The 15,814-nt window shown below is 39.9% G+C and overlaps 1 protein-coding gene across 1 annotated transcript in view; it reads left to right on the top strand.

Moving 5' to 3' along the window:
• Window positions 1-4,832: 4,832 nt before the first annotated feature.
• Window positions 4,833-15,814, top strand: part of GUCA1C (guanylate cyclase activator 1C) — a gene marked incomplete at both ends in the record, with an annotated part of 35,878 nt that continues 24,896 nt past the window's right edge. The window contains one exon of the mRNA XM_084269393.1: window positions 4,833-5,036. Within this exon, the coding sequence (XP_084125519.1) occupies window positions 4,833-5,036 (204 nt within the window). The remainder of the gene's footprint in view (window positions 5,037-15,814) is intronic.

Genomic DNA, 15,814 nt, shown 5'->3' with positions numbered 1-15,814 from the left:
CAAACACAGCTGTTTGAGGAAACTTTAGTAGCCTGAAGGGAAAGACGTCAGAATTACCAAAATGCTTTCACAGGATAAATTACATTACATTTAGTTTCAAATATTTCTAGTTATTGAACAAGATAAGAAAAATGTGGCATGTCCTGGGCTTCCAGAGTTAGTTATATCCACCTATAAAAGGAGATGCATAGCGACAGTGTTTGCCTACAGACTATTTGTCGCCTGGAACACATGCCCTGGTGTGCTGGAGGTGAAATCTGCTCCCATTTCTCACCAAGCACCTCTGTGCTCAAAGAGAACATGTTGCTCTGTGTGCTGTGAATTCTTGTACCCACTCATGTAGCGTTAATCTTGCTACTTAGGTAATCCCAGACTCTACCCCAGCAAGGACAGGCAGATTAGGTGTAATTACTGCTGTCAGATCAAATTATGACTTATTTATTAAATGCACAATTCCTTTTCAAGGCTAGTGGTGCTAAGCATGTTATGTATGTTCTTAAGAGTCCTGATAAGCACTAAGCCTGTGTGAAAAAACAATGAAAAGATGCAAATAGAAACTGTACAGAAAAAATAATTTACATCAATGCTTTTATGAGAAGTGTGCAAATTGCAAATCAACAGGGTTTGCCTGAGCTGTACACAGACATCCATCTGAGACAGGACTTTTAAAATAGCATCAGGGTTTTTTTAAATGTTTGTTCTTTAGTCAGTCAGTCTGGCCGCCAGCTGGATAAAGATAAGCCAATTAAACACTCTTTGGATCATGGCTGGTATACAAAAATAGCCATACCTCACTAGTCAGGTCAAAAGTACTTCTGGTCCACTTTCCCATCTCTGCTAACAGCCAGGAGCATGTGCCTAGGGAAGGGGTACCCCTCAGTTACCCACTCTGAGTGGCCACAGGCTGCTGGAAGCAATCAAATACCAAGATAAATAAATGGGTTTTAATGGACTTCTTCTCCATGAAAATGTCTAATCATTTTTTAACTCTTATTTACTTTTAGACTCCATACCACATTGCAGTAATCAGCTCCACAGTATAATTATATAAGCGTTCTTTTTTTAAAGAAATCTGAGTGATCCTTTCTGAAATTATTTTGCAGGACTATCTAAAGACTTCCAGAAAGGTTGTCTTGAGGTTAAAGGAAAGTAAGACTTTTCAGTTGGGCGACCTGTGATTTTTGTGTTAAGATCATTGTCTGTCATCATAGCAAAGGGATCAGATGAAAATTCTAAATGGTGCTGTCTTCCTGCGTCCTTAAAGTCCAACTGTCTTATGCCTGTGGGCTGCAAAGAGTGATAGCAATAACATATAACACCCAGAGAGGCTTAGTGAGAATTTTGCTGTGGGGAAAAAGCTGGGGTCAGAGTTCAGTCCTTTGAAGCTTCTCCATAAAATAACAGTTGATTTCACTGTCCTGGTATCATTGTCTGCCATTTTTTGTTTCAAATGCTTCATTATGTTTTTCTCTTCAATCTCACAGCACCACGCATAGAAAACTTTAAATTTCCTAGATGCATTTTATCAGAGCCTTTATGTTATATTGCCTTTATTTCATAACCTGTGTTAGTGGCCTTGAGTCCCTTCCATTACATACAACCGTCTCAGTGCAGGTGCCATCTGGTACAGTGCTGAGAGGCTCTAGGTGACCTGGCTTTTTTCCTCCAATCCTGTTCAGAGGAAACCAAGCACACGGTATATATTTGACACAGGTACTACTTGGGCAACAGGTTTCTGTGTATTGCTGGTGGTGCTGGATTTAAATCTTTGGCATCAAATTCAGCTGCCTCTTTCCAGGCCTCACACTTACGTCAAAATTTATTTTTTTTTTACATCCTTTCTTGAAGTGCCTTACATTGTCAAAGTTTGTCAGTCTCTCTGCTATGTGTTCCTTTTCCCCTTTTAGATGCTTACCCTCCACTTTATTCCCCTTCCCTGGCAGAGTTCAAGGCCAGGGGGATGGTGCATCAAGCAGCTTGGTCTCATGACAGGTGTCCCTCCCCAAGGCAGGGGATTGGATCTTTAAGGTCTCTTCCAGCTCTAACCATTCTATGATGTACACTACGTTTCCTGGAGACCTACAATTCCAAATCTCTCCCACCATTGCGTTCTCCCTCATTCTACCTCTGGCCTTCATTTGTATGGTCATACATGTAAAGAAATATAATCCCCAACGAACCTGGAAGTGCAGGTATGAAAAGTCTGAGAAAACTGCTTTAAGTAGAGATACTTTTAGAATTTTTTCCTCAGAGAGAAAGTGAGGGTAGTAATAAATTGCTTAAAAAGAACATTGTTGCCAGCATACCCCTTATAATTTCTGTGTACTTCAACGCTATAATCCCACAGTAAAGCTGTCCCAATGGGAATGGGGCCTACAAGAACTCCTTTAAAAGCAATTGTTTCCCCTACATGCACTTAACTCTAGCTTCCATGTTTTCATTTTATTCTGGGCTATTGCACTACTACTTCAAGTTTTCTGGGTGTTCTTTCCTATTTCTTCTTGATTTATGACCTTTGTTGATGAGCATGTTGTGTTTGTTCATATGCTTATTTTGTCAAATGCTGCAGTGTAAAATTTTAAGATTTTTTTCAGTTTCCTCAAATAGATGGTTTAGAACAGCTTGATAGTTATCTTGAAGAGTTACTTAAATAAAATGTGGATTTTTCTGCTGGTTTAACCTTGTCTTTTGTAAGGACAAACACAACAGTTATATTCTTCCATGCCATATGAAAGAAATACATGTTTTCAAGGACTGAGATGGCTTAGTCTTTGATACTCATATTTATGCTGTCACATTTTTTCAGAAGCACATTTGAAAAAGGAAAAGGTACAAAAAATTATTGCAGGCCCCTGCATTTACTAAAAAAAAAAGCCCCAAAACCTATGACTTCTGAAAGTTGAAACCTTTGATTTCTTTTCCTTTGAATATTTATGTTATTTCTGTTAAAAAAAAAAAAGAAAAAAAGGAAGTCTGAGTAACTTTTGAGTTCTAGAACACTTCCTCTTTTTGTTGAACAAGAAATTTGGTAGTTACACACTTGGAAAAATCTCTGTTGGTGCTTCCAGTTACTAAGGTATTGGAAATCTAGATTTGATGATCAAAAAAGTCTTAAGATTGTTACTTCAAGCTGCTTTTCTTGCTGTCCTTGGTTACTGTAAATATAGCATTCTTTGCCTATTAGTGACGTTTTGAAATGTAGTATTTCGAAATACTGCTTCACATGTTTCAGATTTATTCAGTATTTTAGATAGGTAATCTTCGCTGCTGCTCAGTATTAAATGTCTTGATCCAATACCTGGCAACACGTTAGCAGACAGGTGTGGCGCTGGGGAGACTGTTGAAGTAGGTGCAAGGGAAGAAGTAACAAAGAAAAGATAGCTCCAGTATGTGTCACTGCTGAACTCCTACGGGCATCCAGGTGAACTTTTTTTCTCCTGCTCTCCCTCCTCAGCAGCGTTGCCCTGACTGGCTGCAGACTGGTTTATGTGATGCAGTTACAAATATGTGCCGAAACCCACTCCAGTCACAGCCCAGCTTGTTCCAGCCATGTCACCTTTTGCAGCGAAGGCTTGTACCGATTTCTGATAAATGTTTTGCAATTTTCATCTTGCATGATTAGTGTGTCCCACCTCTTTATTTCCCTTAAGAATCACACAGCGCTCAAAACACTGGATGACAGCGTGAGCCCATCTGCTGCAGCATACAGCCTACCCCAAACCTTCAGCCAGACTGTATCCCGCTCTGCAGAGTGAAGTAGAAATGCTGCTCAGGTGGTGCTCACCTTTCCTCTGGTGAGACGCTGCCAGAGTGCCATTGGCCCGGCGTGCTTTGTGCTGTAAGGCTCGGATACTGTACAGCTGTGCCGTGTATGTGCCATGTACCGCTGTACAGCACAGACAGCGTGATGTTACGCTACAAGTTTCCACAAACAATTTAACTCAGCACAAGCAGCCTCTCCACTGCTGGCTGTCCTTCTCCATCCCCACTCAATCTGTTCTCTTGTACAAGCCAATGTTTTGTGTGACTAGGCAATGCAAAACTTAAATACTGTTTTCTGAAGTGAACGGTATTTATTAGTATTCGATTTCATTAGAAGCTTTTGCCTGGATCTGCTTTTACAGCTGTTCCCAATTGCAACCACAGACATTCCTGCTGGCCTAAGAGAAGGGCAGTGGTGGTGGGGAAGCAGATTTTAGGACAACACTGGCTTACTCACAAGACTCGGGTGCTTATAGAACTGCTATTTAAAGACAATGGCAAGCTTTTTGTGCTTAATGTATAGCTGCTTTCAGATTTTTTTCCAGGTTATCCAAGTAAAATCATGTTGTGGTTTTGGCAGTATATACAGAAGCTGGGTTTGGTTTGGGTTTTTTAAGTCAGTTGCTACAAGGCAGCTGCACAAAAGGTATTAGAATATTAAAATGAGGCTGAAGGTTTAGTTAAAACCTTGTGAATTTAAAAAAAAAAAAAAGGTTAGGAAACTGGTCTTGAGGTCCCTGTGTGATTCTTACTCAGTGTTCATCCAGTTCACACAGCTTTAGCACCACAGATGCCAACGCAAGATGAGAACCAGTATAATCGGCCGTCTTGCCCTGCTGAGGCTCTGCAAGCTGACTGTGCACAAAGACCGTAATCAGTCGATAAAACCATGGTGCACTAAGACTAGGGCCAGTAATCTTGCTAGGGTGCTATATTTACTTAGTCTATATTGGCAGTGATCTGTAAGAGGTTTAAAGCAGCTCTCAAAGGAAGACTTGGTGTTTAGGTGATTGTTGTTGGGAAGCAAGAGCGAACATTGGATGAATACATACTGAAAGAGGTTACCTGGTATGTTTGATGCTATGGGTGCTGCTGGATCAGCAGATGACATTAATGCTATGGAGATTCACCACTGGTACACAAAATTTATGAAGGAGTGTCCATCTGGACAACTTTGTCTGCATGAATTCAAACACGTCCTGGATCTACACGGACTTACTCCAGAAGCTAACAGCTATGTTGAGCAAGTATTTCACACGTTTGACATGAATAAGGTAAGAATTCATTCTTAACTTACTGGCTTTCTTATGGCTGTGTTATTTGATGCGCTCGGCAACATGTCTCAGAGGGTTGGCAGTGCTGACTATTCACAGGTAATGGAAGTGATTCAGAGGTGATTCAATAGAAAGCGATGGGGAGATAAAGATGAGTGGCAGGCAAACAGTTTTGAATGCTCTGTTCCTAGTACATTGTGCCATTTTCAAAATTGCACACAGTCATTCTAATACATGTTGAGTAGCTTCCCATCTTTGAAACACAGATTTATTTTTTTATTATTTTCACTGTGTGTTAAGAATTGGAAGTATTATTTATATAAGTCTACTTGAAAAATCTGGTTTAAAGTGGTGTTTGGACAGATCCATAGGTATTAATGCTTTGAGAATATGCAACAGGGACACACTGTGATTCCTTTGGTGTCAACAAATAAAATATTACTGGACTCATTCCAAGCACCTTCTATAGCTTAGTTTGATATCAATCAATCTCCCACTTTTCCAAAGAAACATCTGCCTGATTTCGATCCATCATCCCTGTTTTACTGCTTAACATCCTAGGTCATCCCAAAGGCATCCAGCAGCTGTTAGTTGTGTTGCTGTCTTACGTTCTTCCAACTCAGCGTTCACACAGGTTCCTTCTAGCCGCTAGACCCATCCAGAAGACCATGCCTTGTGATTTTTCCCCTTAAACCAAAATAACACTTTCTATCAAATGCTACAAAAGAAGTTGAGAGTTGTCTGTAATTTCTATAAAAGCATTTGTCCTCGACTAAAATAAGGTTTGGCTGAATTGTCAATACTATACAATCAAAGTCTGCTTCCAGCTAATAGAACAGATGGGCCTGTCATGGTATAAAAAAAACTAAATATAAAAAAAAGCATGTGTGTTCCCTACCCACACCACTGATCTCAATTAGTTCAGAGATGTAATAAAAAATGTATTACGTCACATGAATGTCTTTAGTGGCAGGTTAAAACAGGTCCAAATTGTAGCCAGAACTACTCCAGACAGTTTTAATTTCCAGAAATGTCCTTTCTGGTTTTTATTATGGAATTAATTATATTTGTTTTAGGAAATGGTGAGAGCATAAGGTACCTTGTGTGTTTTTTATATCCAAACTTTAATTTATTGTACAGTGCCCGGCAGACTAAGGATTCCCGGAGTTAGTACCTTTGTTACACTGTTTCCTAGTTATGCATATTTCTACCCCCAACTCAACATATTGAAAAGTTAAAATCAGGCTCATCACATGCTCTTTACCATGGCCACCCCCCAGCACCAGTTACCAGATGGTTAAATATACTGAATTTTATTAAGTAGCATCACCTAACTCCATAAATTTGCTAATTGCAGATGATTAACGAACTTCTAGTCCATAAGCATAGAATCTAACTGGCAGAAATTGTCAAATTACTGTTCTTTTCAATTAATAAATCAATGTGTTATATTGCCCAGTAAAGCTCTGTCAGTGCTAGCTTTCTCAGGGACAGTGTCTGAGCTCATCTAAGACCTTTTTTAGTTTAGCCTCAATGTGCACTGCAAAAAGCTCATGACCTTTCAGTGGTCTTGAAAAATGTTTAGAAATATTTCCAAAATTAATTTTAGAAAATACTTTCAAAGCAACTAGAGACTTGAGGGTGTTTCAGAAAATTGAGCCTCCAGCTGGTTTTAGTTACTTCTCAGAAAACTGGAACGTGAAATAAAGACCTCCTGAAAATCAGGCTTCTGTCAGGACAATAGCATACCAGTGTAGGACCAACCACAGGCAATCAAGTGTTTGCCCTGAGATAACCGAGGGTCTGGTGAGGGAAGAAGGAAGTACCCTTCAAGTAGTTTTGCACCAATAGAAATGCCATGGGGAACTTGCCACTACTGCTGGAACTGGTGTGTATTTTTGAAAACATCTGTTGTACTCGGCAAACGGTGCATCCAGTACAGGCAGAGAGCACAGAATAAATTAGAGGCAAACATTCAGGGTATGGTTGTTCCACCTAAGTTACCACTTTAATCCATCTCTCTGTCCCTACTACTTGTAGTCTTTGTAATACTACATATAATCAACATCGTAAGTTTTCTTCATTTGTTTATATTGCTTATAGTATTGGGAATGTACATATAGCCACTGGCACTTACTTTTTGTATACTTCAAGCATTACAAGCCACCACGCTGTGAGGAATACTTTTCTATATCTAGGCTGCTTAGAATACCTTTCTGGAAGGAAAAAAATATATATTTTGCAGAAGTAGCTAGTCAATCTATATGAAGACAAGCCTTTGGTGAACCTGTAACCTGTCTAACAGGGAAAGAGCTCCAAACAAAAAACTTGGGGAGCTTTTTTGTTGGTTTGGTTGGTTGGGGTTTTGAGGGGATTTTGGGCTTGGGTTTTGGTTTTTTGTTTTTTATTTTTTTACAAGTTACTAATTTCAGGGTTTCCCTCCCAGCATAAATAACTTTGTACCCAGGAAGCAGCTTAAGTTATCCAGCAGACATTAGGATGTATGCCTTAAATTCATCAGGCGATACACACATCAGAGTCTAACTGTTGCATAGTGCTATTTATCAGTCTCTGATCTCCTCCTCCTGTTGCCCCACAACTTTTTAGTAAATAGGAACATTGCACTGAAATTTCAAAGGGTGGGCACTTCAGCTAATTAGTTCCTAAAGTTTTCACAAAAATTGGTTGCTGGTAGCAGGGACACACCCAGGATGAATCCAGCTTTTATTCATTGTTTGAGGCAGCAGCTGGCTGGTGAAATAATCAGACACTTGTTTCCTTTCGCCTGGTGAGGATACAGGGAGAAGCTGGGGTACCAGTGTGAGGAGATTTAGGAGACAAAAGACAGAGCCTGTATAAAAGTAGGCTTTTGTTCTGCTCTACCTAGAAGAGCTTGTTTAATTAATGTTCCACGTGAGGCAGAAAGAGATGTTACAATGTTTTATCTGTTTGGAAGTCTTCCCCCCATTTTAATGAAATTAAACAACAATTTGGCCTTTAGGGCTTCATAAAATCCACTCTAAAACTGCTTATGCTAGGCTTATAACTTCATTATTTAATAATGAGCTCCAGCTAAACATCTGATACTCATTTCCAGGTCTGAAAGATGTTTTAACAATCCTCCATTAGCTACTGTAATCAGAGGCATGGATTTTATTGTCTATTGTCTTAATTGAGCTGTTGCAGCAATAGGCCCAGGAAAAATTAATTAGAAGGCAGGACTGGAATGGCACATTCAGAATAATCGTATACCTGGGACTGCATAGTCTGTATCCTTTTGCAACTAGAAATTAGATAAAGAATGTGGCATCTACTTCTAGATAAAAAAAGCTGTCAAGTGTTTCTCCTTGTCCCATCTATTCCTATAATTTAGTAGCTGGAGAGGTTTAGACACTTAAAGAAATTAATCAATTGAGCTAGAATGCTTTACCTGAATGTTTTACTTTTTTTCCCTTTTTAGCAAAAAAAGGTCTATTTTCATAAAATGGCAGCAGCATAGATACACGATTCAGATACAATGCATAGCATCTAGATAAACTGTCTCTCAGTTTTATTTTTCTCTTGCCTTGATTAAGTCTCATGAGAGCCTCACTGAAATGCCTGTGGCAAACGAGGGCCAGGACCTCTCAAGCCATATCCCAGGTCTCCATAAGTTTCCCTTCTGGGATTTGCACTCCGTCTGTTTAGTTCGATATGCTGTATATATTAATCTGTTGTAATGCATGTTTCCTGTGAAGTCATGCTATGGGGCTCCAGGCTGGCTTAGGGAACCAATCTACATAAGAAGAAGAAGGAGTTGTTGGCACATAAGCTTGCCAAGAGTAACACATATGGGATTTTTATGGCTTGGCATGGACTTTCTCAGTAACAGTATCCTCACTGCATTCTGGACCATTCTGGCTCTACTGACACTTCTCTAACAAGAGCATGACTTATGTGTAGTACAATCAAAATGCGTTTGTCTTCTGGATTCTGGCCTTAATACAGAAATCCAGCTCAAATCTTTTCCACGCTTAGCAGAGCGGAAGGGTCTTATTTCAAGATGACTCAGCTCTTTGCAGGTTAGATGGACCAAGTCTCTTCACCCCCCACCCCCCCCTTATACTTCAGTGGAAAAACAACCTACTGCATTTGGTCAGCAGAAACTATTTAACTCTTTCTTTACTGGATAAGCAGGGGGTTGGGACATTCTTTGTTGTTGCGGTTGTTAAAGTAAATCAAGGTTCTGAAGTGTGACAACATATTGCCCACTGCAAGGCAATTTAAGCTGAAAATTGCAGGGTTGGTTTTCTCTTTTTCTTTTATTTTCCTTTTTTTAAAAAAAAAAAAGTTTTTCTTTCTGTTAGAGGATCAGATTTTGTCTGCTGCCACAGTGGTGAAAATCACTGCTAGATCTTTGACAGTACTGGATGGGGGGAGTAGGGGGCAGAGTGTGGAGGTCTAATCTCTTGCAGCATGTGTTTGGCATTCAGGAAGTGAGATTTCAAGCAAATGGCCAACTTTGGTGTGCTGCAAGCTTCTCCCTGAACCTGAAACTGTTGAAGGTACCTCAGGTAGCTTCAAATTTCTATCATACTGAAAGAGCGGGCCTCAAGTATTCACATTTCTATCACTGTATTACCTGAAAACCCATTTCTGAGATTGTGTGAATAGAATGTGGATTATGCAAATGAAGCAGTATGATCACTCTTTAGTGCCTCCCAACTCTCTGTTTCAGAATTATATAAATACAGACATGATCCTAGCTCTTTTCATGTAATCTTAAGGTAGAAAGGATTTATCACCTGTTTGGCTTAGATAGGATGTTAAGTCAAATTCAGAGTTTCATGCTGCTGAATGGAGAGTCAGGAGCCTGCCTTCTGCTAAAAAGTCCTCTTCCTGAATTTCACTAACTGTGATTTATAGCTTTTCTTCAGGTTCTGGTGTGTGGATTTCACCTGGGTTTGTATTTAAATAGCCTGATGTTTCCTGTGAGAGATCATCAGAACACCTGTTTTTCAGTGCTAATATGAGGATACTGTACGGTCTGTTTATATATGATCATAAGCACAAACTTCATGGTTTTTTTTTTCTCTAAGAGAGCCCCTGCAGAAGCAGGTGGAGCCCTGTGAGCACATTGAAGTAGCCCTGGTCAGAGAGAAGCACCCAGCTATTGACAACCCTGCTTATGTTGAAATGGGTCACAAAGGAAGATCCCGTGCAGTTTCTATTTTTGCCTAATCCAGATCTGCAGGGATCTTGAAGAGGTTTATGATAGTTTTACAGCTCCTGGTTCATTGGTGAATTGTAGTTGGAGGTAAGCCAGGGAACATAGGAGCACTTTGCAAAGGCAAACAGCGCAGCATGGATGGAGAGGAAGGACAAATGGTGCTATGGGTGCCAGAGAATCAGCTGGGGATTTTGCTGCCATAGAAAACAGTCAGTGGTGCCAGAAATTTATGAACCATTGCCCCTCTGGACAACTTAGTCTCTGTGAGTTTAAGGCAATGCTGAGTTTACATGATATGAACCCTCAGGCAAATTATATTGAGCTGGTCTTTCACATCTTAGCCATGAATCAGATAAGAAATCTTGGGCTACTTTTGTCATGAACTGTATGTTAGTATGAACAACAGAGGGCTTTGGCCTAGTGGTATCAAATAAGCAGTGTTAGGTAACCAGGAGTTGACTTTTTTCTCTTTATTTTCCAGCAGCTGTGCAGCATTACTTAAACTGTGAAAACTGGATTTGTTGGGCTTTCTTTTTTCAATATCCTTGAAGTAGCTTAAGAGTTCTTCAAAAACCTACTAAACAAGATTGATTCCTTGTAGGTAGGACTGGGCAAGAGTCTAAAGCTCTTGTTCCCCTCTTTCACTGCTGGAAGGTTGTGTCTATTTCTGTCTTCACTTTCTTTTCTAGAAATTATTTTGTCCAATGTTTTCAATGCAAAGTCTCTTCAGATCCATTGAGCTGCATTTTTGTACAGTTACAAGGATTTTTTTCTTCTTCTTCTTCTTTATCATCACCATTCCTTTTTCTTATTTGAAAAGTTTATAAAAGAGTTTTACCTCCCTAGCCATGCCTTAAAAAAAAGCAACTTTTAAAGCTGAGCAGTGGAAGGAAGCAGACTTGAATTATTGTGTAGATCAGAAATCAAAAGACCACATTACTTCTTCTAAAATATACATGGAAAGAATTGAGAAATGCAGTGGAAGAAGTACAGTCAAAACCAGGAATAGCCAGAAATGACATAAGTATATACCAGCCTTCAAGGAGGGGGAAGAAACATGTGAAATGTAAAACAAACAAAAAATCAAATTTAACAAAATTAAGGCACAAGTATAAAAAGATGGAAATAAATCTTCAAAGAGCAGAAAGGAGGAAAGTGTCTCATCCCTTCTTTGTACATTAATTGAAACCCTTGTGAAGCTGAAATGCAACCTGTGGAGAAAAAGTGTTGAAAAGCTAGTTAAAATCTTAGCAAGAGATTAATCTTCCATCAGAAATGGAGCTGATACTTGGACAAAAACAACACATGGGAATAAATGTGGCAGCCCGTGCAGCTGCAGTATGACAGAGAAGAAGAGACTGGAAGTGTCAGCCACAAGATCCAGCCCCTTGGGGTGTCTCTCTCCTCAGGACTTGCATCTCTCATTGACCCAGAAAAGGACTCGGATGGGGATTATGAGATGGAGATACCGCCGTGCTCTTTGGCAACAGCCGCACGTCCTCCCTTGCCTTGCTAGCTGGAGCCACTAGGAGATGCAAGATGCTCAGTGTCTGCTCAGATTGGGAAGGACTTTGAGACGCCAGGAAGGAGAACATCTCCAGTCAAAATAACAGCACATAATTAGGGAAGACAGACTCTCCTTTTAATTAAATGTTTACTGATGGTCCCTATTGGCTCAGTTTCCCCCTCTTTCAAAATGCTTAACTCAGTGGATTTTGTAGCGGGTGGGGGGGGGAAATAAAAATAAAAAAGAAGTGTGCTTTAATATCCAAAGTTCTTCCAAGTCGCTGTGCTGCATAGGCAGATAAAAACAGGAAGCTGGGAATTAGAGTTGTTTAAGGATCTGTATGTAACATTATTAACTGAGCAAATCCAAGTTGTCTGAGTCGAAATCCTTTATGAAAACAGCCTGTGGCATCAAAATGTCATCGGAGTAGGGGTTAATTCAGAGATATTACCCTTAACACAAAAATGCTGGAGACTTTTGAAACAAGAATTTATTAACTTACATTACTTTCTTATAAATTTATTCTAATGGTAGCTACAAATGGAAGAAAACAAAAGTATTTTTAAAGTTTTCAAAATTAAGTCTTTTTGGGGGTGCAAAAATAGTTTGGGACGTGCAAAAGTTCACGGTGTTCTTTTCTTTGTCCCAGCTGGAGTCAGGCACTTCATTGGCCTCTCATATGTTCGTTGTATGAGAGAACCCTTCCCCTTCACTCCCCCTCACTTCCAGTAAGACCACTTAAAAGTAACAGTATAAAAGGCATTGTGTGCTGCCTCTCTGTCCTGGCTCCTGGTCCCATTCACGTTGTCCTGATGCCCAAGAAGCAAGGCACAGCTCAAGCTGCTGCCCACCCCAAGTTCAGGAAAATCAGTGAATTTGCTACAAAAAGAAAATATCCCTGACTTACCCTCCTGACAAAGAGGGATACATCTCTTTGGCAACTAGAAACCATGATGAAAATAACAGTTTCAGGAGCGAGTGCACATTGTATTAAGTCTTTAACTCCGAAAGGAAAACACGAAGCCGGTGTCGCAGTGCGCTTCCCATGCCCATTACAATGAAAACAACTGCGCTACAAATAGTTCTATGGGATGGATAAGACTTGTTACTTCATTATGCATGGTCTGCTGGTTATTTATAGATACCGGTGTGCCGTAGCGTGTGTGGCTAACAACACCCACAAAATCTCATCTGTAAGCGGTTAGTTTAATGGCAAAAATAGCCTAGGCTAGGCTGCACACAACTAAGATAAGCACAATTGCTTATCTCATCACCAGGACATGTGTCACTGTGCTGCGCTCATAATCTCTATGTCAGAAGTAATGAAGCAGTGGTACAAAAAGGAATCAGACATAATGGGTTTCTACAGATGCTGTTTTAAATGGTCACCGCCTTCTGTTTCTCTTTTAAATCCATACACATGCCCAAGGAGTTTATTGCTTGTAGAAACATAATATCAGGCATATGTGGAATGTGATTGTGAACGAACGAAGTCGTGCCAGTGACTCATTAGTGTTATCAATGAAAGCATAATTAAGTGACTGTACACATATTCCCATACAGTTTGTGTATGCTATATGTTCCCATACAGTTTGTGTATGCTATATATTCCCACACACTTTGCTGTTTATGTCGTGATTAAAATGCCACAGAAAGCAGTGATGACCACTCTTTTCCTCATCTCCATGCTTGAGTTAGTCAAAATTTGGTGAGTCTTCTCGTGCAGAGAGTTGGGAGGTTGTGTCCTACTAGAAACTTGCCTCACTGGGGCAAAAGATTTCTGGTTTATGAAGGAGAGGAAAGCATTCCTTAAAAGAAAACTACCACCCTGATGAAGACACAGGAGGCAGAAAGCAGAATTTAAACACTCATTCAAATACTTAGAAAAGCGTAGGGTGTGCTAGAGTGAGCAGATAAGACTTTCAAACTTCCATGGGGTCATTTTTTTGATCAGGATAGGCTGTTCCACTCTCCCTGTAGGATAATCTCCTTTCTCTACAATTTTGTATCTTGTGCAGATGAAGCTCTTTCATTTGGGCAACCTAAGCAGCCCCTCTGAAAACATCAGGTCTAATTGAGCTGGGAGATAGGCTACCTTGGTCGTAGGAGACGTAAATGAGCTCTGAAGCTGGCTGCAAATGAGGAGTTGTCACGTGCATGTGGGAAGCTGTCAGTGGTGTTAAAAGAGAGAGATGGCAGGATGGGGAAGGATGCTATGCCTCTAACTCCAGGGGCTAGGCAGGAGTATGGGAATGCCTGCAGTAGTGATTTCTGTGGTGGTCCTCGGGTTGCTCCCTGCTGCAACCAAAATGAGCAGTGACAGATGCTTGTATGCCCTCAGCACGCGTAGGACCCAGCATCTGACAGCAGTGCAGTGAAGAAAGGGAATAGAAGTGAGATACGGAGCGAAGTCCAGAATCCAGAGGCATGAGCTGAGTCACACAGGAGAGAATCGTGATTTTTTTTGGAGCAAACAGTAGGAAGAAATTGATGGGGAAGGGAAAAGGGAATGGGGCTGGAGTGAGCCAGAGTGGATTAATAAACTGAGGAAAAGTCAGAAAGCTAATTGGCAATGATGACATGGCTTTTAGGAAGAAAGAAATTAAAATCCATAGATAAGCTTTTTATTCAAATGCATTTAAAACCTAGCATTTGCCACTTCAAGGGCCAGCAGTTGCCTTTTTTGCCTGAGACTTCAAGCAGGTAGATTATATTGGGAAGATGCATGACCTCCTTGTTTCACCACATGGATTTAGAACCTGTATCTGCTTTATACACTCAACTTACTGCAGCTTTCATAATACCCCAGAGAGAGAGAATGTCATTTTTATTATTTTACTTTTTTGGCATTTTTTTTTTTATATCATGGTACTTCCTGATCGCCTTGCTGTGTTCTGGGGTTTTGGTGTTTTGGGGTGTTTTTGTGGGGTTTTTTTCTGTTTGGTTGGTTCATTAGTTGGTTGTTTCAGTTTGGGTTTTTTTTAAAGAGCAACTGATATTTTCAAATTCTGTAAAAAAACTATCTCTTTTTTCACTTTTTTAAAGAATTCTTAAGTGACACCATCTTTTCTACAACCTATGCAATTTTATACCATTTCCAGAGTAGAATTAATGAACCTGATTTTTTTCTCACATTTTCCTACAGTTTTGCTTTACCTACACTGCATATTTTCTGAGGCCCCCACGTTCTTGCAGTTTAACAAGTCTGTCCTTGAACCAGCAATCTTCTTTATTACAGGGCTGTCATTTTCAGTGCAAGGACACAGTCCCACTGTTGCCTGTTTGTGTCTTTTTCTTAATTCCCAGAATATTGTACAGACTCCAGAAAGCTTCTTGGTATCTCTAATGTACATCTCAATAGATACTGTAATCTTGTCTTCACCTTTTAACATCAGTTCAGTTTGCTCTAGATAACTCATTTTGAATCTCTTCACTGGGATGTCTGTATAGAAACTGGTCTCTGTACCCATTGTTTCAGAGTTCTTCAAAATGGCTTTTCTTTATTAATTTCATCAGTTCAGCTCCACATTGTTATGAACTTTTCTATTTTTATTTATAAAAGTAGAAATGTTCTATTGCCTTTGGCTTCAGAAACAGGTGATTTCTGTAGAATTTCTATTATCTCAGCACATGCTCTGTTTGTGAGTTCATTAACTGCTGCAGGTTATACATTTTAGGCTTTTTGTGCTCCATAAAATTTATCTTTCTTTTTTTGTCAGGTATAATATCAGCTATTATATACTATTCCAATCCCCAACTAGGAGTGAGGGATGCTGTGAGACTGAAGTATAAATCAGGTAACATTTTCCCCAGGCGTTTTTTTTTGCTGTCTTTTGCAGGTATTCTAGTTATTAAACAAAAGGGATCCTGAGAACAGGTATTGAATTCAAGTTAGAATGACTTGAAAGTAACTTACTGTTGTAAGTATACCATAATGTACGAAATCTGACAACAATCTGACTTCTGAAGGCCCCACCTCAGTCAGTGTCTCTCTCATGTGCCTCAGTCACCAAGGGTGTCCTTCCACAAGACTTGCTCTTTGGGAGCAAATAGCAGCAGTGT

Source organism: Gallinula chloropus (genome assembly GCF_964237585.1).
Source record: "Gallinula chloropus genome assembly, chromosome: 1".
NCBI classification, from domain to species: domain Eukaryota; kingdom Metazoa; phylum Chordata; class Aves; order Gruiformes; family Rallidae; genus Gallinula; species Gallinula chloropus.
This window is presented reverse-complemented; position numbering and strand designations above follow the sequence as displayed.